Source organism: Venturia canescens, chromosome 8 (assembly GCF_019457755.1).
Source record: "Venturia canescens isolate UGA chromosome 8, ASM1945775v1, whole genome shotgun sequence".
Lineage (NCBI taxonomy): Eukaryota > Metazoa > Arthropoda > Insecta > Hymenoptera > Ichneumonidae > Venturia > Venturia canescens.
The window spans coordinates 5906857-5931607 of record NC_057428.1 but is presented as its reverse complement, the minus strand read 5'-3'; the positions used below and the strand labels follow the sequence as shown (position 1 = coordinate 5931607).

Here is a 24751-nt window from a genome sequence, read left to right as displayed (position 1 = left end):
AGGGACCGACCAATGAGCGCGCGGGACAGCACCGTGTGCGACTGTGGCTGTGAGGTCGTGCGTGCGTGGAGCTCCCACTTCACCGTGCGCCAGGGCCGTGTTATAAATAAATTTCACCAAATAATGTACTGAAATCCAGTCTTAAAAAAGGTAACACTTTTTTGTTTTTTTTTCTATGTATAAAAAAATAGATTCCCCGATTTGTTAATATTTTTATTATTCTTGCAACATTGTATCTCTGAATTTTTCTATCGGATTTAACATACTCAGAAGCGCTTGAAAAAAAAGTAGCATTTGATCGAAAATTTTCCAAATTAAAAAAAAATAATTCTTTCTTTCCCACCCCTCAATAACGGTAAAAACCGAAAAACAGAACTTGAGACGTCGATTTCGGTCAGTTCAACATAGAAAATTCAACCTTCCGATTTCGGAAAGTTGAACTTTTGACGCATGTGTGATGAAAAATAGTATACACTCCACGGGAATGAAATTAGACCACCTCAAACCTGTGCTTATCACCCGAGCCGAAGGCGAGGGTGACAATTCTGCCCGCGGTTTGAAGTAGTCTACTTTCCCTCCCTGGGGGTGTAATATACTATTTTTTTTCGGAAACTTCGGAAAATTTCCGATCAAAAACTTGTGTAAAAATTTTCAGCTCATATACTGCGCAGTCAACGAGAAATTGCTAATCAAAAAAACCAAATTAAGAATTTGTTATAGAGTTTGAGGATTTATGTACAGTTTGTATTGATATAATCGTTCGTCTTTAAAAAAGAACAGTCGAGTTAGGTTATGAAAGGTAAGTCAGAAATGTTTTATTCCTACTTTTATCTTTTCTCGATGGAAAATCGTGTTGAAAACCGATAAAATATCATCCTCAAAAACAAACGTTAATACGTATGATTTCAGGCTTTTTCTTGAAGTTATGTGTACGATCATAATTGTTCCTAGATCATCTAGTAGAAAAAACACTCAAGAAAAATCTCCCAAACCAGCGACAGTAAAACAGGCAGTGAAAAAAAAACAACAAAGAAAAGAGGCGATAAAAAAACTAATGGCGGAATCGTCTAGAAAAAAATATTGAGACCAAAACGAAGAAAAGACAAAGAATCGAAGGGCCAAAAATGGGCCAATTCAGAATCAGAAAAACCCACAAATGATTCAAAGGATGCAATTTACGATAGCGATGTATCAAAACTTCCTAGGGGCTGTTTTTCCGACTCCGAGTATTCTGATGATAAAGAGCATACATCACAACAGTGTTCGACGCGGATCGTCAACCACCCTGTCGAAGAATTTTCACTGCGTCGAGGGCTCCGGCATAATTTACGCGTAGATGCTCGTTAGGGTGGCCCTTAATATGGGTAAAAAAAAATTGATCGCGCCGCCCCCCAAAACGGTTCCAAATAATAAAAAAGAAATCTACGCAAAACCGCAGCTATGTCCGGTAAGAGGAAGACGTACCTGTAAGCATGAACTTGGATTTAAATATGAATTTTTCTGCATGATTGAAGAAACTTGAATTTTTTAAATCTGGTTCAAGTGTCAAGTTTTTTCCTACTTTCCGAAGCTATTGTATATTAGTATTCAATATACAGATCAAATAATAGGTCTCCCATACTACACTAACGAAAAAAATGAAAGAGTTAAAAGACTTTTTCGAATTTTTAGTAATTTTTCAAAATGTTGTATTTCAGTGAAAAATGGTCGTATCGAGGTCTAAAAAAATGCATTTTGAAGCTTCAAGTATCTAATTTCAAAATCTTATGACGAAAAAAATGCAGAGCTACATGTTCTGCGCAATTTTGAAAAAAAGTGTGAGAAAAACATTTGCAAACTTCTATGCTTTTTTTTCAACTCCACAAACTTAGAAATTTTTTTTCCAACCAAGTCATGGTATGGACCGGATAGCTGGTTTATTCAGCTTCAATTTGCTTTTTTAAAACTTCGATAGGACCGTTTTTTGCTGAGATGTTGAACTTTGAATCAAGAAGGACGCTTTTGTCTTTGATCGACGATATCTCGGCAACCAATGGTCGCACAATGGAAGTACGTACTTTTCTTTGTTATTAATGTGTGCATCACCAACGCCTTCACTCTATGCGAAATTACAACAAGACCTCATCAACACAGTAAACCGCTTGACCAACTCGTTTTTCGAGAAAATTTGGTCAGACAATTAAATGGAAGCTTCTTGTCGCGTAGAGCGTCCATTTCCGAGTGCACGTGTTCAGGTAACGCATCAGTTGGAGCGCATAAATGCGAGAAACTGCATTGAGTGTGCCCGAGTGGGCAGAAAAACGAAATATAACTTATAGTAGTACGTACGACTTGGCAATGCTTGTGTTGCCAAACACCTTTGTGCAAAAACTTCTGCTTCCAACACGCCCATGGTTTCGATAATATCAGAAAGAAATCGGAGTCGTAAAAGGAATAATCATTATCCAGTAACTAAAAAATGGTATAATTTGTCATAAGAAAGTATTTCTTATTATTGTTTTCATTCACGTTATGTAGAATAAAAAAACTTTCCAGTGAAAAAAGAATTGAAGCGATTATTCCCGCTCATTCTCATTCCGCTAATCAAAGCGCCTACAATTTTTGAAAGACCGAGACGCACGGCCCTGAGCGGGCCATCCCCACTCTCGCCACTCAGCGCCTAGCTGCTGAGTGGGGACTCTCGATGATCCGGCAAAGAGTTATTATATCTGTCGGTGAATTTCAACATACAAACGCGGTCATGAATAATGTCCACTTCGGTCCGATGTGGAGTGAGCTAAGAGCGGTGAATCAATCTTACAATTAGTGCATCGACGTATAACTCTATTACTACAAGCGTGTCCATAATGAATCAATATACGTCGAACCCGTTGATGTGTTAGAGTTTTTCGAATAATCCCGGGCCCGTGCAAAGTTTTTTCTCAGCGGTTACGCCACCGATCATGCTGGTTTTGGGCGAAATTAGAAGGGAATTTTTTAATTGGTTGCAAGTTCAACTTTTAAGTTGCAAAACAGCTTCTGAACATTGTAATTGAACGAAATGGCATGCCAATTATACCCCAACCACGGCGAATCGTTCTATTGAGAAATAATAGTCTCGGTGAGAGCCTCGGGTAAGCAGACGCAAGGCTATCAATGTATTCGTGCCGAGACTTTACCGAGTCTCTTGATACTGACTATCTAGTAAAGAATAACAAGGCCATAGCGGGGTAAGTAGGGGTGAGCGGCCCCCATGCGCATTCGTTCCAAATTTTGGCCAAAAGTTGCAGTCCGATGGATTACAAACTAATCCCAAATTTCAACCATGTAGCTGCACTTGTAACATGTATTAAAATAGAACTAGTATTTTTAGAGAACATTTTTTCCCTTTGAGAATATATCCAAAGCCATTCGCAGAAAAAATCACGAACCCAAACCCACGAACGTAACTACCCGAAAAAACAAATTTTTCGTTTTTGTGATTTTTTTTCGCTCACTCACTCACGAGATACAATTACCAATATTTTCCTGCTAGCCCATCGGATTTCTTTCTACAACATATCCCAACCCAATCAAAGAGGTAGAGCATAGTTAAAAAAAATGGAATGATACATTTCGATATTCGGGAGGTGGTCAATTTCTCAAATATTAACTTAGGATTTTTTAGATCCTCTTCTCTCACGTAGGAAAGGTGTGCAGGTTCGTGCACTGACCGGTTTCTCTACCGATTTCCACATTTTGCACCCAGAGGAGCTTGATTCGAACTCGACCTTCAAGAACGGATACTTTTTTCCATTCAGTGCTCAACATTGCTTTATTACTTCGCGATCGGGCATAGCCTTCCTAACATGTAATGCGATAAGCATTCTTCTCGTATATCGAGAAATAGTATACTTCATTATTACTTTGTTTCTGTACAATTTTAGTAGGAATAAGGAGGAGGAAGAAAGAAATGTTGGGAGCCTTATTATCGTACGGGTGGTGCTCCGCTGACGCGAGAGAGCTCGGTCCGTAGCCCTTTGACAGCCTTCTGTGAAACCAGAAGTCATGCCTCGGGGAAAGGCCCATTACAGAAAATACAATTTTTTTGAACATTTTATCTAAATTTTATTAAGCATTTTATAATATAATTGACTTTTCGATTAGGAATAATAAGCTCCCTTTTCAATGTACCGCATCGCGTTTTGCGTTCACTGCACACTGCCAAGAAGCCGAAAAAAAATTTCGACAAAACTGACAAGGAAACTTTACTGCGCTCGATAATAACTATATGGATTTTTTTTCTAGTGGTCATAACATCAAAAACAAAAAAAATGTATTTTAATTTTTTTGTTATGCTCTACCTCTTCGATCGACTTGGAAATATTTTATGTTGTAGGTAGAGGTCCGATTGTTTAACAGAAACCAACTGGTATTTATATCTCGTAAGCGAGTGACCGAAAAAAAAATCAAAAAACTAAAATATTTTTTCTTCGGGTAGTTACGTTCGTGGCATTGGACTCTTAGTGTGAATGGTCTTGAATATATTTATAACTTATATTTTGTTCATTAAGATCGGTTTAGTAGAGCCTGAGAAAAAATAACTTCTCCAAAAACAGTAGTTATATTTTAACGTCTGTTTCTAGTGCAGCTACATGATTGAAATTAGGGATAAGTTTGCAACCCATCGAACGGAACTTTTGGCCAGAATTTGGAATGAGTGCGTATGGGGACTGCTCACCCCTACTTACCCGGTTATAGCTTTCATGAGTATCAGAATTTCAATGAATTCAGTTACTCAAACAGAGTAATTTGATAACAATTTTACCACTCTATCCATTAAAATGACCAACCTATATATTATAGCTATTTGCTCACTTTGAATTGAAAACTTCATTAATACATACCGGCACGAATAATATCAACCCCTGTTGGAAACCAGCGCTCGCCATGCCGTAACAACAGTAATATGGTGTTGTTAGCGAGGGTTTTGAAATACTCGCCATCCTCCACTTGAGTCCCATCTGACTCCAGAACCAAACACACGATTTCACTCTGTGGGACGCCTAACTTTTCTTTTCCTGCATTAATTTTATTAAAAGAAACATGTTAAAAGTCGATACTTTTCGAAATTTTTTCATTTCCTTTCATGGATCGTAATAGCAAAGTTGATGATGATGATGATGACGATGATGATGACGATAACGATAACAATGATGATGGTGATGGCGATGACCATGGCGATGGCGATGGCGATGACGATGACGATGACGATGACTACAATAATTTCATGTAAAAAACATATTTTTTGTATCACCTCTTTGTATAAGCTCTTCGAAATTGCTCACTACCAATCCTTTTCTCACGTTACGCCAGCTATCCCATATTTTGAAAGGTCTCTTGCTCCGCAACTCCTGCATCACAAACTTCAAGCATGACCTGCTGAGAAGCACATTGAAAAAACACAATTTTCACATAAAATATCATCATAGCAGTAGTTTCGTAAATCATGTCAAACACCAAGTGATTTTGTGATTATTAAGAGATCGTTATTCTGATTTTATACACAAATTCACTGTCAACATTACACATAAACTTGACGTGCATGGTTCTAAACAGAAGCTCGGGCAGACACAATTGATCAAATATACTATCCAAATTGACACTCAATTAGTTTTATTAACGGGAGTGAAAAAACGTCGATTTCTCGATGGAATGGGAAAGCCTCTATAAATGGTTCGATAAATAGAATAGATGCATGAAACGTATAGATGAAACAGATCGATGGAGCGAGTATATTGTGACAAAATTTACTTTTATTTGTATTGGCTAATATCAATTTTTCTCATCTGTGTCATATTTTTCCTTTTCTTATACATCTATATGTGAATATTATGAACCCATAGAACATTAGTTTCTGTTTAAAATACTGCATAAAAACGAACCCATAGCACATTAATAGTTTAGTTTCTGTTTAGAATATTGCATAAAAACGAAGTATAATCAATGAAAGTAGCGCTATATAGATAGTCCCATTCGTCTCACATGATATGTGAACGCTTGTACTTGAATACGTGTTTCCGTGACGACAGTTAATTAACAAACAAGAAATGATGATGGAAAAAAAAATAACGGCCATTTCGCGATAACGTGGGCATCACAATTATTCAAAATGATAAACAATTGTTATTTTACATATTCAATTTTTAATCCCTACAATATTGAAACGGCAACCCCTTTTTCTTTAACTTGTCACTTGTGGAGGGGCGTGCGTTTATACATAGTAGGGTGTGCAGAAAAAAATCAATATTTTTTTTACTGTGCTTCCAGCTGAAAAAATCGAATTAAGCTGAAAAAAAGATCCCCAAAAGCAGAGTTCACCAAAAATTTATTTCGAACGGCGCATGGTGTTTAAAAATTTTCCATAAGAATAACCCAGGAAACTATTGAGACCTCTGATCATCTTATCAAAACTCTCAAGAAAAAAAACCACAAGAATATGTTTTTATAGAAAATCGATTCCTACAAATCGATTCGCTACAAAAAAAGTCTGTATGAACAATCAGCTCGGAGTAACCGTTTTGGTGCTATCACCGTTTGAAGTTGAATTGATAAAAAAAAATTTTTCATAAATTGTAAAAATCAAATTTTCCGTTTCGCGAACAAACTTCTTTGTAATTTTTCGTAGAGGATTACTTCCTCTATTAAAAAAGTGCTACAATTATTGTAATTTTAAAATTTTTAGAAAATCATTTTTTTTTATTGTTTTGTGCTTGGTTTTCATATCGTTCGTGTAACGCTACTGAACTCAGAGCTCACACATGCTTTACTGACATGTATATAGGAGAGAACGGGACAAAACGGGATACCCGAAAAATTCGGGAAATTTTTATAACTCTTTTTTCTCAATTTTATATTTGTCCGAAAATGAACGAAAAATATATTTTTTTCAAAACATCTTGTTTTATTTTTAATTTCCACTACTGTCTATGGTAGTAATCCCAGGTATAGAGGAACGTAGGTCAATGTGGATACCATGAGCAATTAAGCTAGATGTGTCGGTTTACATATACGTGCTGTCAACTACTGCTGTGTTCAAAAATTGATTGTTCACAGTAATTTGTCATACCCTGTTAAAAAAAATTATGGAGCAAAGGGGACTTCCGCATAATTTTACCCTCCAAAATTAAATTCATAATTAAACTCTCGAAAAAAATGCTCTACGAACGATTTTGACTAGATGTCTCGAATGTGCGGTGAAATTGAATTAAATTTGAATTAAAAAAAAAAGAAATAGGGCAAAGTGAACTTTTTGAAAAAAATAATTTTGTGTTCACTGTGCTCAATTTTTTTCATGAAATTCAGATTTTATTCAATTTCACCGTACATTTAAGAAAATTAGTTAAAATCGTCAGTGGAGCAGTTTTTTGTGTCACTTTGCCCCATTTTTTAATTTATTTTGAATTTCATTAAAAGTTGTTTGTTCCTTGACTTTTCATTTCAACTGAAGAAGAATATCGTCACAGCCCGCATTATCACTATAATATTTTAACACGCGAGTGCATATGGAAATAAAGCTTATTCTGAGACCTGTTGAGGGTTACAATCAAATTCTGGCTGTCTTATCAGATCGAATTAGTTGTTAGTTGTCAAGAAGAATATAGCTGAGAGAGTTGCTAAATCAAGAGACTCGGTAGAGTCTCGGGACAAGTATATTGACAGCCTTGTCGTCTGCTGGCCTGAGGCTCTCGCCGAGACTATCTTTTCTGTGAATAAAACGATTCGCGGTGGTGGGGTTAAAACTGGCATGTCATTTTCTAGAATTGCGGAGCTCAGGAGATGTTTTGTAAAGCAAAAATTGGTTTGGAGACTAATTTTCAAAATCATCCCTTTTCAATGAGCCCGAAACCAACACGATCAGTAGGGTAATTGCTGAGAAAAAACTTTGCACAGGCATTATGCATTATGCAAAAGTTACTGACACATTCACGGACTTGACGTATCAAGAGACGCGGTAGCGGCTCAACGCCACGTATTAAAAGGAAAAACTGCAGTGCAAAAGAAAAGCCAGCGCGAGCCCTGCCGCTACTCTTATATACGCGAATATGCCGGTTTTATGACGTCACAGAATTTTCAAACGGCTCTCATAAACAAACCATTTTATGAAAGAACCTGAAAATTGGTGATGATTTTTTTCGAATTTCCCTTTCCATTGGTCTTTGTTGCAAGTAAATCCGTCCAGTCGATCCTGAGATATGTAACGTTAGTGATTTAAAATCCATCATTTCGGGAACTTTAAATTCTTAGAGACAGACGGGCGTAAGTTAAGCATGTTCACGTTTGGACTTACGTCCTTTGTACGATTTCTATATATACGCGTACCGACCGCTACATACAAGGGCCTTTTGATGCCCTTCATAGCCAATCCCCGCTGAGAAAAAACTGACTTCAATTAATCGCCGATGAGAAAACTTCAGATTGGTCATGTCGTCTGTCTTCACACCATCAGTCTTCTTGTCACATCGTTCCCATGTTTGTTTACGATACTCGATCGTCGTGTCACATCGTTTATATCGATTGTCAGAATAATTTCTTTCGTTCTCCGTCTGTGTAAATTCGTTCATCGTCTATCCAAATAATAAAATTTTGAAAAAATAGTGCAATATGTGTAAATTCTATTTACAGTTCTTTTATAACTGTAAAATGTGTTATGCGAGTTTCTTGAAAATAGTGCGAATTAGTTTAATCTCGTGGCAATCTATTCGCGACTGTTTGTTAATATATTAGTACATTACGATACGTGTACAGCGAGGGTGCTAAACGCCCTGCTATAATAGAGCAGCTTAATTCACGAGTATCGTATACTATTTTATGTCATGCAGTGCTATAAAAAATATTAATGTTGGGAAATGTCTCCTAGTATAAACACTTTGACTTTTACGTTTATTTAAATTTTTTTTTTTAATTTTCAACAGGAGTTGCGAGAAAAAAAACGTTTGTTAGAAAGAAATATTTTGTTTTGAAAGTCGCGCGTGTAGATCCAAGAAAGGCGCAGATGGCGCGCGCGGGATTGATAAGAGGAAGGGCGGTGGGTAAATCCGCGGGTTTTGTAAAACGAATGTTGTAAAAGTATTCTGAAGAATTACGAAGCATGATAGTCGCGTAATAAATCTGTTTGTCTCGTGTAGTTTAAACCGATCCGCGATGATAGAAATATTTATATTCGAAAGTTCATGTGAATTTGAACAGTAATACGTCTATACGAAGATACGAATAAAATTAAAACATTTTCTTTGCTTTTCATGTCGACTTCTCTCTCTCTCATTCTACCTCACCTCCCGGAATTCTAACACGTTCGTTCATTATAATCTTAAACGTTATTTCCAAACTGTGTGTCTTCCTAAATTGTATGTCGTGCAATTATATTAAAGAAAAACACGCGAAATTGGTTCTATATAAATGAATTCATATAAATTAAAAAAAGTCTTGATTAAATAAAAGTGTCTAATCCAATGTATTCTCATATTTTATTGAGTTTGGCTGTGCTCTCCAGTCCCTTTTTTCTACCTCCTTAGCTTACAGAATATTCCTACCAATTTCTATTCATTCTCTAGACAATATGTGTGTTGTGTCTATTTCTGTTTCCTCCTAATAATTGCAACAGCATAATATGAAAAAACTATAACGAAGAGTCTAGTTTATAAACCCGAGTTTCAAAAACATATTTGGGCCGAGTAAATGCATAGATATTCCCTTCAGTTACATGATGAATTTTGAAGTTTATTTCAATAAGCCATTGGGTGCTTTGTTCCTCATGATATCAAAATTTGTATCTTGGAAATGCAATGGCAACGAATTCAGACATACATAGAAGAGTAGTCCATAAGAATCTTATGTGCCGACTTAGTGGGGACATGTCCCCAGCGTTAGTTCTGAAATGCGCCGGCGCTAGTGGCGCGTTTCACTCTCGCTCTCACTTCTTCCCGTAGGCTTATATGCAGGGGACATCATGGCATCCTTTTCGCTCTTATAGCTTTCTGCACTGAGGGCGATTTTTCTTGCTTCTCACATTTTTTAAGATAAATCTTTTTCATCTTAGGAAATAATTTATGTTTTTTAAATTCTTTCAATTCGAAATAAATATAAGCTGTAAACAAAGAAAAAAAAACTTGCTCAGTGCAAGAATCGAACCCGAGGTTTCTAGCTACAGTGCACTGATCATAACCACGATACTACCATTAAACTGTAAACTTTTAACCACAAAATCTACATTTAAATTGTGAATCAACGCTTACTGTTTAAATTGAAATAATCTGAATAGAATTAATACGTACATATTGAAGTCTCTTTTAGGCTTCAAAGTATTATGTCAAACATTTTTGGCTTGATCGGATAAAAAAAAACATGAAAACAGTGAGGGCTCGAACTCTCGCTCGACGACCCGATCCCATATGACTCGAGCGGAAACACCGCAATGACCGGTGACGTCACAGTGCGAACGTCACGCCGCCAAGCGACGGATTGGGTGGCAGAAAGTTTGTCTTCAAGCCGTCCGTAAGAACTGGACTTCTATGTACGTCTGAATTCGTTGGCAATGGGCACCTCAAGTTTAACAACATGATGAAGCTACTATATTAAGTATTTCCACACCACGTTTGCGATTGGCATTATGGGTTGAAAAATTCATGTTCGCAAGTCTACACTTGATCATTTTTGGATGTGATCAAATATTTTATCTGCGTATATTCATGGAGACCTTCAAAATTACTCCATATTTTGCTTACTGTTTCAATATGCACCATGTCTTTCACTTTTTTTTCTTAAATGTGTAATAATAACTTTCAAAAATGTGGCTCAGGAAATTCTGAAATGTTTTTCCCTATAGTACCCCGCCGAATGGGGTTCCACCTTGACGGGTCCACCTTGTTGTGGCGGTGGCGGGGCTTAAGGCGGCTCCCGGCGGCGCCCCGGATGCAAACGCCGCTCCATGGGGTTTGCAACCGGGGCGTGGCGGGGAGCGGCCGAACTAAGAGAAGAACCCCTCCTAAGCCAAGGTGTGTCAGCAACCGTGCCGAGGGCTGCATGGCGCAAGGGAGTTGCGTCACAAACGGTGCCTTTCGGATACCGGGCGACCTCCGAGAGTATCTAGCCAAGCCCTGGTCAATCACGGCTCTGACCGGGTGATATCGCATCACCGTGGTACTCGTGAGATTAGAGATGAACAAGACAAAACAAAACCAAAACAACAAACAAACCAACAACAACAACAACAACGACAAACTAGAAAATACACAACCAAACACTGAAACAAATGAACAGACGAACAAGCAAACAACCACGGACATCGAATCGGAGCTCGAACAACTCCTCCAGGGGACAGGGGCTCTTTGTAGCGAACAACCGGAGGAGACAATAACCACGACGGGGGAGGGGCCCATCAAGGCAGAACCCCACGTCAAATATAGCGGAGCGGCGAGACGACGCTATAATAAGCAACGCCAGGCGGAAAAGGAAGGGGCATCTACATACACCCCCCGCCCGGCAAAGACGCCCCGGAAGGGACGAGAGAAGGGGCACCTGGGGGAAAAGCAAGAGTCGGGACGGTTAAATGCCCCAGACCCGAGCACGACACCCCAAACCTATCCCAAGAGCACCAGGGCAAGAAACCCTGCAGAAGAACGGACTGGGAAGGTTATCGGGCTGCCTTAAAGCACCTAGTAATCAATGCACCCACAACCTTTAGGAACAGAAGTGGGCTGGAACAGGCAGCAACCTCACTGCGTAACGCGGTGGTTGATGCCTACGAAGCCAACTGCCCGCAAACCCTCGTGAACAATCAGTCAAGAGTGCACTGGTGGAGCGAAGGGCTTGAGGAGGCCAGGCGCAGGGTAAGAACAGCCTGGAACAAGGCTAAAAGAACCTGCAGGCCATAACACTGGGCAGCCTACCGAGAGCTGCAGAGGAGCTACAGCAAAAATATTGTAGCCGCCAAACGAAAAAGCTGGTACGAGTTCTGCAATAAAGTCGAGAGCGCCCCCGAGGCATCCAGACTTAGCAGAATCCTTAGTCAAGATAATAAACCACAACTGGGCTGCCTCACTAAACCAGATGGTAATTTCACGGAAAACCCGGGGGAAACTCTATGCCACCGCATGGAGACACACTTCCCTGGTTTCTGTCTAGCAGAAGACTTTCTATCTTTGGGTATGGTAATGTGAATAGAAAAGAATTCTTCGAAAAGTTATTGAAAGTACATTTTTTAATGAAATAAAAATTTATAGCTTCGGAATGCAATATATTTTTCTTAAATTAGCCAATTCTGGTGGACTTGGTGGGCTGTTATTTATTTTCTCTCTCTCTTTCCGGCAAATTTTGGGGAAAATCAACGAATACATTTGTTTCATTAAAAATACTTCATATCTTTTTTATTCAAAATGATTTCATCAAAAAATTGAAAGTAATATTTATAAATAAGGCGAAAGAACTTCACGAAGATGGAAAAAGTTCGTAAACTTTACGAAAAATGATTTAAATCTCACAAAATGGTGGAAACATTCAAAATCGTGGAAAAATTACGGAGATCACTACGAACATTTAAATAATATAAAAATTATTATGAAATGGAAAGAACTTGACTAAAATCATTGGAGAAATTAATTTTAAACACCACAATAAAAACATTTAAAAACTTTAAAACACCTTATCGAAAATTTTTTATATCGTTTAGAACTTTCACAGAAAAACGATTTTATATAAAACCGAAAAAATTCTCTCTTGGGGAAAATAATTTGGACTAGTACATCGATGATCGCCCGATTTCGCATTATACCACAAAAAATGTAAACAAAAATTCTCAAACCTCACAATGAAAATGATTTCAAACCGTAAAAAAATATTCGAATCCACTACAATCCTACAATATTAGTGAATAATATTATCCACTAATATACCGATTATGCGGTATTATCAATGTTAATGAGTGTTTTGAATCGAATTTCGAACATTGGACACATAAAACAAACGTCCATGGTTTGAATTGTTGACTATAATTATTTGTGGTTACACGGCGTTCGGATTTATTGGATTAAAAAAATGAGAAAAACATTATTTACGAAAATTTTATTTATTTCAGCATACATGGCAGAGTATTCCTCGATAGATCAACCAATGTTTCAATTTCGCATTCCACACTCTATTGATTTTTGTTCTTGAGCTCATTAATTGCAAGTTAGATGAGATTTAAAAGAAATTTTTTGACTATAATGACTATACTGAAAATATTGAAATTCTTGTCTACCAATAGAAAATTAATTTTGTTGATTTTGCAAAACAAATGAGCAAGGAGGCAAGGAATATATAGATGTGATGAGCACTTTTGTCTCGTATGCGAATATTTTTTAAGAGATAGCTTTAATCGAATTTTCAAATTTCTGATCGCAGGATATATAGTTCTTATTTTTATTTTTTAACTTAGCGTGATTGTGGTTAGTTTGGCTTAATTTGATTCGCAAAACAAGATTGCAGATCTATTGAGAAAAAAGACGTGATATAAAAACTCCAAAATTCCTCTAGGGAAAAAAAGTTGGGACAAGTACATTGATGGTCCCTTGTTTGCTGATAATTCCATCCACAAAAAAATAATATGAAAAAAATTTTTTTTTTACATTGTAAAACAAATTATTTTATAACAAAAAATACAGAACAATTCGAAACAAATTTCACAAATCTTGAAAACCCATTACATTTAAAAAAAAACTAATCTGTATCTATTTTTTAAAGTGTCAAAAGCATCAAATAACAAGTAAAACATAAAAAACCGAAAAATCGCGCTTGAAATCATTTTGGAAACCGATGCCTCATTCTTCTTATTTTATTCGAACAGCTAAATCAATTTAAAAAATTCCATCTAATTTACGTGCAGCATTAAAATTTATTTTATCAATCGGTGGACAAATATTTTATTAGTAACTCCAAATTTTGAAATTATTAAATTGTTCTAAGAAGCATTTAAAACCAAAAAATCGCATGAAAGCTAGTCATTTGTTACTGTATGGTGGCAAAGACTTATAAGAAAATCGATTCTTCTCAGACTTTCAGGATCTTCTGGTATTATTCACAAAATTCGACGTAGATTTTAGATCGGTACAAATTATGTTTAAATATGTGTTAAAAGTACTTGTCCGGCCCATCACTATTCATTCAATAAAAAATCAATCATAAAAAAACGAAATTGTACGGTAGAATCAGGTTAAAAATTTATTGACATGCGATTCATTATTAGTTTAATGTTCTTAATAATAGTATAGGTTAGAACTTATTCCGAATGGAATTCGTTCGCTGGAAGAATAAGTGGGAAGTAAAAATTGCCGTCATTCAATACAAACTGGAGAGTTATTTTGGAAGCTTGAACATATATGGGTCGTTCCACCAAATATTAACTAAAGTTGTGCCGGCGGGTCTGAACTCTGTATAACAAAATTTTTTATTGAAAAGTACATAACAAAGAGAGCTTTCATGATTTTTTTCAAATTTTTTCGTCGAACCCTTCCGAAGATACGGTAGATCGAAAATTGCAAGATTTACAATTATTGACTTTGAATAGTGAAAATATCAATCCCGTGTAAAATTTCTAAAAATATATTAAATATTGGTTTTTGTGTCAAAAAATCTCAGCTTTCCGAAAAAATATTTCCAATTCCCTCAAGTTTCGGGAAAACCCCGAAAGATAAGGTCAAAAAGTAAAATACGCTTTTTCTACAAATGTATCATTTTTTATATTTTTTAAAATATTTTTTTCGAAAAGTACAGATTTTTTTACATGGGAAATGTAATTTTTGATTTTGGGAATATTGGAGAATAAACCATAGCAGAATAAAGTAGAAAGTTTCGTGATTAATTGCCGATCTGTGTTGTGCTGCCGTCATGGTCGTCACACAAACTATCGAATGAAGCTTGCAGATCTCAGAGAAGTGACCAACCTTGTTCCACATTAGCACTAATTTGGACTTATCAAAGATAAATTAACGCGTTATGGCGACAATTCGCAAAATACCTCTTAAAAAGTGTTTTAATCCATTCAACAAACCACCATCTCGTAAGTTCTTGCTTTTTTACGACTATAAATATGAATTTCTTCAATATATAAATATTCACAAATATTCATAAATATAAAAATTCATAAATATGCATAATGTTCATCTTTTTCACTGCAGACAACAAAAAAAATCGAGATTTACGTAGATTTCCGGAAGCGCATCTGTGGAAATTTAAGACCGCTGATAGTAATAAGTATCTTTGCTCGGCACGTAGAAACGGTGTTGCAAAATATAAACCACCATCGGAAGCAAATACCCTCGATATGCAGAGTTTGTCCCAGGAACTTGCTGCCGTACTCTCATATCCATCGACAAGTTCATTGCAACAAACATCGTCAAGTGATTGGACTGAAGATCATTCTATTGAAAATTTTTTGAAACTCAGTCCAATTCAACGAAAAAAGTTAGTAGAATATTTCAATAAATAGATAATTTCTAATATTTTATTGGGCATTGACGTCAAGTGATGTATTTCAAATTACAGTCTACACAGGGAACAATACGTGACGAAGAAATGCGATGAGATTCATGAAGCAGTATCAAAAAAAAATCAAGCTAGAATACGGAAGTGAAATCGAAACAACAGCAGAAAAAGTGCAAAAGTATTTTGCGTCAATGTTGGCGAATCTGAAAACCCGTTACCATTCTGAAACTAATAAGTAAGCTTTTCGTACGATTTTTCGTACGATTGATACATCTTTAATTTTTTGATGTGCTTTGCATAGTCTATATGCTTGTTATACTTCATATTGAGGTATTGTCTGTATCTTTAGGTCACGTAAAATTGAGTACCTCTCGGTATTGCCAGATACGTGGAGCATTTGTGCGATCGAAGAGGAGCTTAATTGCTCGTACTGGTATGCTCTGGCTGCGAAAAAACTTTCTGCAGGAACTGAACTCGGGACTGAAGTGTCTGAATCTACACGTCCTGGAAATAGATCTATTGACTCAAACGTTCGCCAACGTGTCATAGAATATTACGAAGATCAAGAGAATGTGAAAGAGATGCCAGGGAAGAAGGACGTTAAATCAGTGAAGAATCCCGATGGTTCACGCACTCAGAGACAAAAAAAAACAATTGATCTTTAACCTCCGTGAATTGTACTCCAATTTCATCAATAATAATCCAGATCTTCGTATTGGATTTGCCAAATTCGCCGAGTTAAGACCTCAGCATTGTGTTTTGGCTGGAGCGGCGGGCACCCATACAGTATGTGTGTGTACTATACACCAAAACTTGAAGCTTATGTTGGAAGGTGAGCTTTATTTTTTAGGTTTTGTTTTTTATTCAGCGAGTTTGTTTTCTGCATAAATTTTCATGTATGCGGGATGAGTCTTATATGCTAGCATTTTATGCTAGAAAATACTTCTTTTCTTCTTTGAGATTTTATTTGTATTACTTGAGTTTTTTCAAGGCTAATTTTTTTCAGGCTGTAAACTATCGACGTTAGCAAAGGACTCTGATTGGTTCGATAACTCTCAGCCAGTTTATAAGAGTCTCCTGGCTAAATTTCTTTGTCCAGAGCCAACAGAGTCATGTTACTATCGGTTGTGCAAAAATTGTCCGAAAATCTCCACCGTAATTGATGAAATGAATGGACTGTTTGAGAATAATGAAAAGGACAAAATTCGTTACAAGAAGTGGACGTCAACGAATCACTGCACCTTGGTTGAGGTGATATGTTCCACAGAAATTTTCTTGCAGTCACTCTCGGAACAGATTGGGAAAATATGAAGCATGACTTTGACGCAAAGTCACAAAGTAGATACTACTCAAATTTGAAGACCCAACTGAAATCAGGCGAATTTCTAGTGACGTTAGATTTTGCAGAAAACTATGCCTTTATAGTACAAGAAGCAGCGCAAGCCTTCCATTGGAATAATGACCAAGCAACTCTTTTCCCAATGGTTGTGTATTACATGGAGAATGATGAGTCTAAACATTGCAGCTTCGTTGGCATCTCTGATTGTAGACATCATGATACAGTGGCTGTTCATTTGTTCCAAGAAGAATTGATAAAATATTTGAAACAAAAATTCCAGAATGTTTCAAAAATATATTATTTTTCGGATGGAGCACCACAACAGTTTAAGAACAAATCGGCTTTCATCAATTTGTGCTACCACACAAATGACTTTGGGCTAAAGGCTGAATGGCATTTTTTTGCTACAGCCCATGGGAAGGGACCATGTGATGGGTTAGCAGGCACGATCAAACGTCACGCTGCGAGGGCATCTCTTCAAATGGGCACGAGAAACGAAATTTTAACACCCTTGGCATTGTATGACTGGGCACGTCGGTCATTTAAAAACATCGATTTTACTTTTATTTCGAATGAGAAATACGAATCAGACGCAGTACAGCTAAAGTCAAGATTTGCTAATGCTGTGGCTATAAAAAAGACGCAATCTATGCATTGTATTATCCCTGATGCCGAGAATCATGGGTTTGCTACTGTAAGAAATGTTTCTCAGTCAACAGAGACAAGAAAAGTTCAAATAATAAAAATTCGATCCTCGTCATAACTCTTTGGTATTTTATTCCTTACCCACTTTACACTTCGAAGTCATATATTTATTACATCATCGCTCGATATAATGCTTTGTACAGACATTTTTAAACAATAGAGATCGGTAATTCATCACGAAATTTTCAACTTTCTTCTGCTATGGTTTATTTTCAAATATTCCCAAAATCAAAAATTACATTTCCCGTGTAAAAAAATCTGAACTTTTCGTAAAAAATATTTTAAAAAATATCAAAAATGATACATTGGTAGAAAAAGCGTATTTTACGTTTTGACCTCATTTTTCGGGGTTTTCCCGAAACTTGAGGAAATTAAAAATATTTTTTTCGGAAAGCTGAGATTTTTTGACACAAAAACCAATATTTAATATATTTTTAGAAATTTTACACAGGATTGATATTTTCACTATTCAAAGTCAATAATTGTAAATCTTGCAATTTTCGATCTACTGTATCTTCGGAAGGGTTCGACGAAAAAATTTGAAAAAAATTATGAAAGCTCTCTTTGTTATGTACTTTTCAATAAAAAATTTTGTTATACAAAGTTCAGACCCCCCAGCATAACTTTAGTTAATATTTGATGGAATGACCCATATATTATGTACAATTTTTTTCATTTATCGATGCACAACAATATCCCTTGTATATTGCGGAACAATTTGTTAATGTTTTTTATTAAATTAGTGCAATTGAGTAAAAATTTCTTGAAGATAATTCTCTCAAATCCCTCTGCATGAATACTTGTGATCCATCAGTTCTAGACAAGCCCTGATTGTTATTTGGATAAACAATTTAAATTGAAAGTGATGGGCCGGACAAGTACTTTTAACACATATTTAAACATAATTTGTATCGATCCAATCGACGTCGAGTTTTGTGAATAATACCTGAGGATCCTAAAAGTCTGAGAAGAATCGATTTTCTTATAAGTCTCTGCCACCATAGAGTAACAAATAACTAGCTTTCATGTGATTTTTTTGGATTTAAAAGCATCTTAGAACAATTTAATAATGTCAAAATTTAGAGTTAAAATACTTGTCCACCGATTGATATCATAAATTTTAGTGCTGCACGTAATTCAAATGGTAACTTTTTTCAATTCATTAGAAAATAGTTGGCCTCTAATTGATATAATAAATTTTAATGCTGCACGTAAATTAGATGGAATTTTTTTCAATTGATTTAGCTATTCGAATCAAATAAGAAGAATGAGGCATCGGTTTCCAAAATGATTTCAAGCACGGTTTTTCGGTTTTTTATTTTTTACTTATTATTTGATTCTTTTGACACTTTAAAAAATAGATACAGATTAGTTTTTTTAAGATAATGTTTTTTCAAGATTTGAGAAATTTTTTTCGAATTGTTCTGTATTTTTTTATAAAATAATTTTTTTTACAATTAAAAAAAAAAAATTTTTTTAAGTTTTTTTTATGAATGGAATTATCAGCAAACGAGGGACCTTCAATGTACTTGTCCCAACCTTTTTTTTCCTATGGTTTCACTTTTTGGTATATAAATTGTGACGGGGTTTTTCGTCACTGCTGGCTGAAATGGTTAAAAATAAAAGGGGAATAAAAATGAAATAAATAAGGAATCAGTATTTAGTAGAAAAAAATGATAACAAAAAATAGGCTTTATTTCACCAATTTGGGCGCCAGTTAGTTTTTACAAAAAAGTAACAAAAATAAATCAGGTCGATCTCTTCGGATCTCGAATGTTAACCACAGAGGACTCAACTACTACGGCTAATGCGGGGGGAAATGTACAGAACGGGGCTAGCTCGGAGAAAGAAAAAGAAAACGGTGGAAAATGGCTCAATGCTTTTGAGACTCAATATCTTCGGGTCGATGGGTACCTGTCGCTCAGGCGTCTTACATATACCCGTGAGGTTGCAAACGATAAAAAGAAACAATTACAATAATGGTTCGGCGAAATACGATGCGCGACTCGACGACAAAGCCGGTGGGCTAGGAGTGGGGGGGGGGGGTAGATCACGCTAAAAAGGGGCTTAATACTAGCACCACAGCACTCACTCGCATTTAACGCAAAAAGAATAATCTCCAAGATAAATCACAACCAAGGGAGAATCGATCACGAGCCAGAAGGGCTCGGGGAAAATTCGACCATGAAACGTGACCGGCGAAATCGAGACGCGATCTACGACGAAGATGGCGAGACAACCACGTGTCTTCGTCGCAGAGTCAAGAGAGTGAAAACGACTTACTTGGCGCTGAGATTATGCGTCGTACGGTTTTTCGGGCTCAAGATTGCCGCTATGGTCTCCAAGGATCAAGCCGGTGGTCGTTGGGACAAAATAACTGGGGTCGAACGAAACAAAACTACAAGTCAGATTGCAAGTACTGGGAACTGGGCCGTGGTACGCACGCCGGAGTCGTGATGGAAGTGATTCATCTCCGTGCTCGCTCATCGTCCTTCCTCATTGCGCATACATTATCGATTATGGATCCTTGCGCGCGCCGATGATTGTCCAATCGGACTTTTCTATCTCGCGCAGGAGTAGCGACTCGGGGACGAGGGGGGGTGAGGAAGGAAAAGGGCTAACGACGAGGGCTATCGATTGGCGATTGATTGCTTGACGGCGCGGCGCTGTTATCAGCCGGCTCGATCGATAGCGCCGCCTGGACGAAGCTCGGCCTTGGGCGCGAATTTTCGGTTCACTAATTCGTGATAACAGCGGGGCTGCTGCGTACCGGCCGGAGTTAACTCGGCTCTTGCTCGGAACCTCGACGCCAGGGAACTCGTACGATGATTTTCTCAAGTTGGAGACAATTCCTTCTCGAGATGACGTTCGATGATATTGATCGGTCCCATGACTCGGTTCTACTAGCCTTTATCCGATGTTTCAGCCTCTCGGGATTCGGGGAAGGCTTTTTTACAAGTGGGAGGGAATTGCTCGGGGCAGGGTTTGACGGGGACTCTCGTTCAGGGGGAAAGGGGGATCGTAGTCGGTGAATTTCACGAGTAGACAATTGCGAGCGAGTGCCAAGACGGCCGAAGAACTTATGGCTAATAATAATGGCGATACAGAAAAATGACTGATTAAAATAACATAAGAATATGGTGTGATGCGCAATTAGTTGAAAATGCCAGAAAAATATAGCGATTTTTGACGCTTCAAAAGTGAGTGAGCGGTGTGGTGGATTCCACCACGATGCGGGGCGTTGCGGCTCTGCCACAACGTCACAAAATAACGGAACAAGTATAAATAATCGAACGATACAATTATTATAGTTTAAAGAAGGCTATGTCTAGTCGTCTGGAAACCGTATGAATAAGGTTATGTTATCAAAACAGCGCTAAACTGCTACAAGTCCGGATGATCCGGACTACGGATTACGAAAGTACACACGACAAAAGTTCTGAACAGTAATATATAATCCGGACGAATAGGCTAATGCTAAATATACGGAAACCGGACGATCAGACAATGCGGTTAAAGAAAAGTGTGTACTTTCGTAATTTATCACCGCTTTTGTTAAATTTATTTCACGCATTTTCATTTTCCGCTACATGCAGTTAACAATTTCTCTATGAATATTTCCCGCTACTATACTTGATATTTTATATGAATATTTGCTTCCTATGCACCTGAAAATGGACCATTGTTTCGGATATTTCATCAACTCGATTACATTATTTTTTGTCGTCGCATCGATTTCATCTGGACATGAAGCAGTTTAGTCCTGTTTTTGTAACATTGTTACGTCCCGAGAGGGAGATTTAGATGAGATCGTTCAATTCTCGATGTAGAGAACGATGTATCGATTGGTCGATCACCGTTGGTGAGTCTTCTTTGAGGTTTTGGACGGTTCTCGAGTACATACGTTATATTGTAGGTAAACGTGACCTTGAGTTCGAGGTTTCAATACCCGTAGATTGGGGAGAGATCTTCCAACCACGGAGTCGATGTTGAAGGTCATTGAATAAAAAAAGTGTTCGGAGATATTTTGTTACTACAAAATATGACTTTGTTTATTAATGCGGAGTTACACTTTTTATTACAAGATGAGATAGAGTTCAGTTTGAGTTTCGCTGAGTTTAACAATTTTACTTGATTGAAGAAAAGTTATTGCGTTTGATATTCGATTGTAACTTTTTGAGTAGCTGGTGTTAACTGCCTGTTGCGTTGTAAAAAAGGTCATTTTATAACTTCGGGATTTTCCTTATGAGAGTTATGGAAGGGGATTGTTTTTGTGTTTAGGATAGGTTGTTGAGATGATAAGTGTTCAGAAAAGGGCATAGTTCGCCGTTCTCTCGTGGGAGGCCCTCAGTCGACGGTCGGTCTCTCGCTTGAGCTCGGCGGTGCTGTGCACCTCTGCGCGCGCTCCCCTCCCTCGTGCTTCGCGTGCCGGTAGTTGCCGGCGCCTTCTTCTCTCTCTTCTACTCGGGACGTTGCGCAAGACGCCACGTGCTTCGGTATATTTTCCTAAATTCTAAATTCTCTTCGTGGTTTTCTGGTCATCAAAATTTCTTGAAGTGTCCGGCTTAATTTCGCGATTTACGCCCGCGTTGTTGAAACGTTCCCTTCAAGTTATTTTCGGTTGTTTCTTAGTGGTTTTCTTTGGTTCTAACTTCGGAATTCTTTCGCCAACCGGCTTTCTTCGAACGCTTCGCCGCCATCTTGGCCACCTGCGGAATCTTCGAGAAAACATTGTGAACTCTTCAAGGAATAAAATCTGTGATATTTTTGTTAACTTTTTTACACGAAATTCCTTCGCTTTCAAGTTCTTTATTTTTCTTCACCCGGCAATACACTTCCATCCACGATCCCAACTCACACACCAGGAGATATTCCTTCAAAAAATTACATGGTCCTTCGAGCCGGATCGTGAGTTGGATTTCGTGGAGGTTTTGTATTTTTTCCGGCATAATTTTCACGGTGAGTCGGACTTCAGTGCATAAAAAATTCGGTGCCTTCAAGGGATTCAGTGCAGTGAAAATTCTCGTGGCTGCAGGACACGTAGTCGCGCGCGCGCGAGCTCGGTATCGACCTTCGCTTTGTGCGGATCTTCGTAGCGCTGTCTCCGTCTTTCATACAAAGCCTCCAGAACGTGCTTCGCTCTCTTCTGTCACTTGGCAACAAGTCTCTCGCCGGAACACTTCAATCCTTCACCGGGTAAGGCATCGGAGCTCCGTGACGTCACCACTCTGGTTTCTCACTTCGCGAGAGAGCATCAAGTAGTAAGTACTGACCACTCTCGCACAATTTCAGTGCTTCATCTATCGATTCTTTTCGATCGAGCCCACTGATTCACCGGAGCGATCAATGATTGACTCTCTCTAAAGACTTTTGTTGAACATTTTTGGAAATTTTGCGCGAGTGTTTCGCCGCGGCATTTCGGACACTTCCGCGAGTGATTCCGCGCGATTTTCAAAAAATTGTCTCGGTTCAATTTTCAGACTTTTGTTTTCGCGATTGTTTCGCCTCGCTATTTTTCGAACTCTTTTCGCGAGTGCTTTCGCCGCGATATTTTCGGACGCCCTCAAGCGATTTCGCCGCGATATTTTCAGACGCTTTCGCGAGTGATTTCGCATCGATTTCTCAAATTTTTCTCGGTACGATTTCGAATTTTCCCTCGAGTTTTCAAACATTTTCGCAAGTGATTTCACCGCGATATTTGGACGCTTCGCGAGTGATTTCGCCGCGCTTTTTTGGATGCTTCGCGAGTGATTTCGCCGCGCTTTTTTGGACGCTTTGCGAGTGATTTCGCCGTGCTTTTTCGGACGCTTTGCGATTGATTTCGCCGCGCTTTTTTGGACGCTTCGCGAGTGATTTCGCCGCGCTTTTTTGGACGCTTCGCGAGTGATTTCGCCGCGCTTTTTTGGACGCTTTGCGAGTGATTTCGCCGCGCTTGTTTGGACGCTTTGCGAGTGATTTCGCCGCGCTTTTTTGGACGCTTTACGAGTGATTTCGCCGCGCTTTTTGGACGCTTCGCGATTGATTTCGCCGCGCTTTTTTGGACGCTTCGCGAGTGATTTCGCCGCGCTTTTTTGGACGCTTCGCGAGTGATTTCGCCGCGCTTTTTTGGACGCTTCGCGAGTGATTTCGCCGCGCTTTTTTGGACGCTTCGCGAGTGATTTCGCCGCGCTTTTTTGGACGCTTCGCGAGTGATTTCGCCGCGCTTTTGGACGCTTTGCGAGCGATTTCGCCGCGCTAGTTTGGACGCTGTTGCGAGTGATTCCGCAGCGATTCTCAAAATCCGTCTCGGCATTTCTTCGAACATTTTCTCGACTCTTTCGCCATGACGACGGTTCAAGCCAAAGTTGATCGCCGTATCGCCGGTCTCTACAGCACATTCCAGTGCATAATCGGTCTTGCTGAGAATGCCCAAGAGGCATCCACCAGTAACACTTCGCGAGTTCTCGCAATAACCCGCCTAGAGCTTTTAGAAGCCGAATGGACGCGCTTCAAGTCGGAACATGCTCTCCTCCTCGACATGAATTGCGAAAATCTTCAGGAGCAGGCGTACTTCAGGGAGTCCGTCGAGGCTCAATGTCTTCAAGCATACGAAACGGCTAAAGTAGCCTATCTTACAATAAAGGAACATTACGACCGCACCGAGCCTACCGGCGCAATTCTGGCTGATGTTTCAGCCGTCGAATGTCAAGCTGCTCTTCGTCGGTCTCTTCCGGAAATCAAATTAAAAACCTTCTCCGGAGAATTTTCTAAGTGGCGGGAATTTCATGACATGTTCGTTTCCATGGTCGGTGAGAACACGTATATCACCTCCGTGGAGAAGATGCATTATCTTCGAACTTCGCTGAAGGGAGAAGCAGCACAACTTGTGTCCAATCTTCCAATCTCGTCCTCTTCCTTCGCTGCAGCTTGGGATATTCTCGTCGAGCGCTATGAAAATAAGCGTCTCCTCATTACGGCTCAACTCGACTGCTTGCTTGGCATCCCGAATATTACTACTCGGTCCGGTAAGGCCCTCAACAACCTTCTCAACACATTGTCTGAGGTCCTCCACGCCTTACAAGCGCTGGAGGTCCCCATTCAATCGTGGGACTGCATCTTGGTGCACATCGTTGCGTCCAAATTGGACCAACACCTTCGTGAGCAGTGGGAGGTCAAGCTCGGCGCTGCAAAAGAACCGGCAACTCTTCAACAACTTCGAGATTTTCTCAACACTCGGGCTCGCGCTCTGGA

General features: G+C 38.6%; 1 protein-coding gene and 1 long non-coding RNA gene across 10 annotated transcripts in view; one reads left to right on the top strand and one right to left on the bottom strand.

The window, feature by feature from the left end:
- Nucleotides 1-24751, bottom strand: part of Drep2 (DNA fragmentation factor-related protein 2) — a 438119-nt gene that overhangs the window by 208488 nt on the left and 204880 nt on the right. For 5 of the 9 annotated variants that reach the window (XM_043427018.1, XM_043427015.1, XM_043427010.1 and 2 more), the window contains 2 exons: nt 5276-5400; nt 4866-5039 (listed from right to left, as the gene is read on the bottom strand). In XM_043427018.1, the coding sequence (XP_043282953.1) occupies nt 4866-5039; nt 5276-5378 (277 nt within the window). In that variant the 5' untranslated portion in view covers nt 5379-5400. Of the gene's footprint in view, nt 1-4865; nt 5040-5275; nt 5401-24751 lie in introns of those variants that run through there. The other 4 variants (XM_043427013.1, XM_043427016.1, XM_043427017.1 and 1 more) reach the window with 2 other exon arrangements.
- On the top strand, nt 15183-17485 carry LOC122415134 (uncharacterized). Its single transcript, XR_006261868.1, has 4 exons — nt 15183-15456; nt 15538-15712; nt 15827-16309; nt 16484-17485. It is a non-coding gene; the product is annotated as an uncharacterized lncRNA (long non-coding RNA).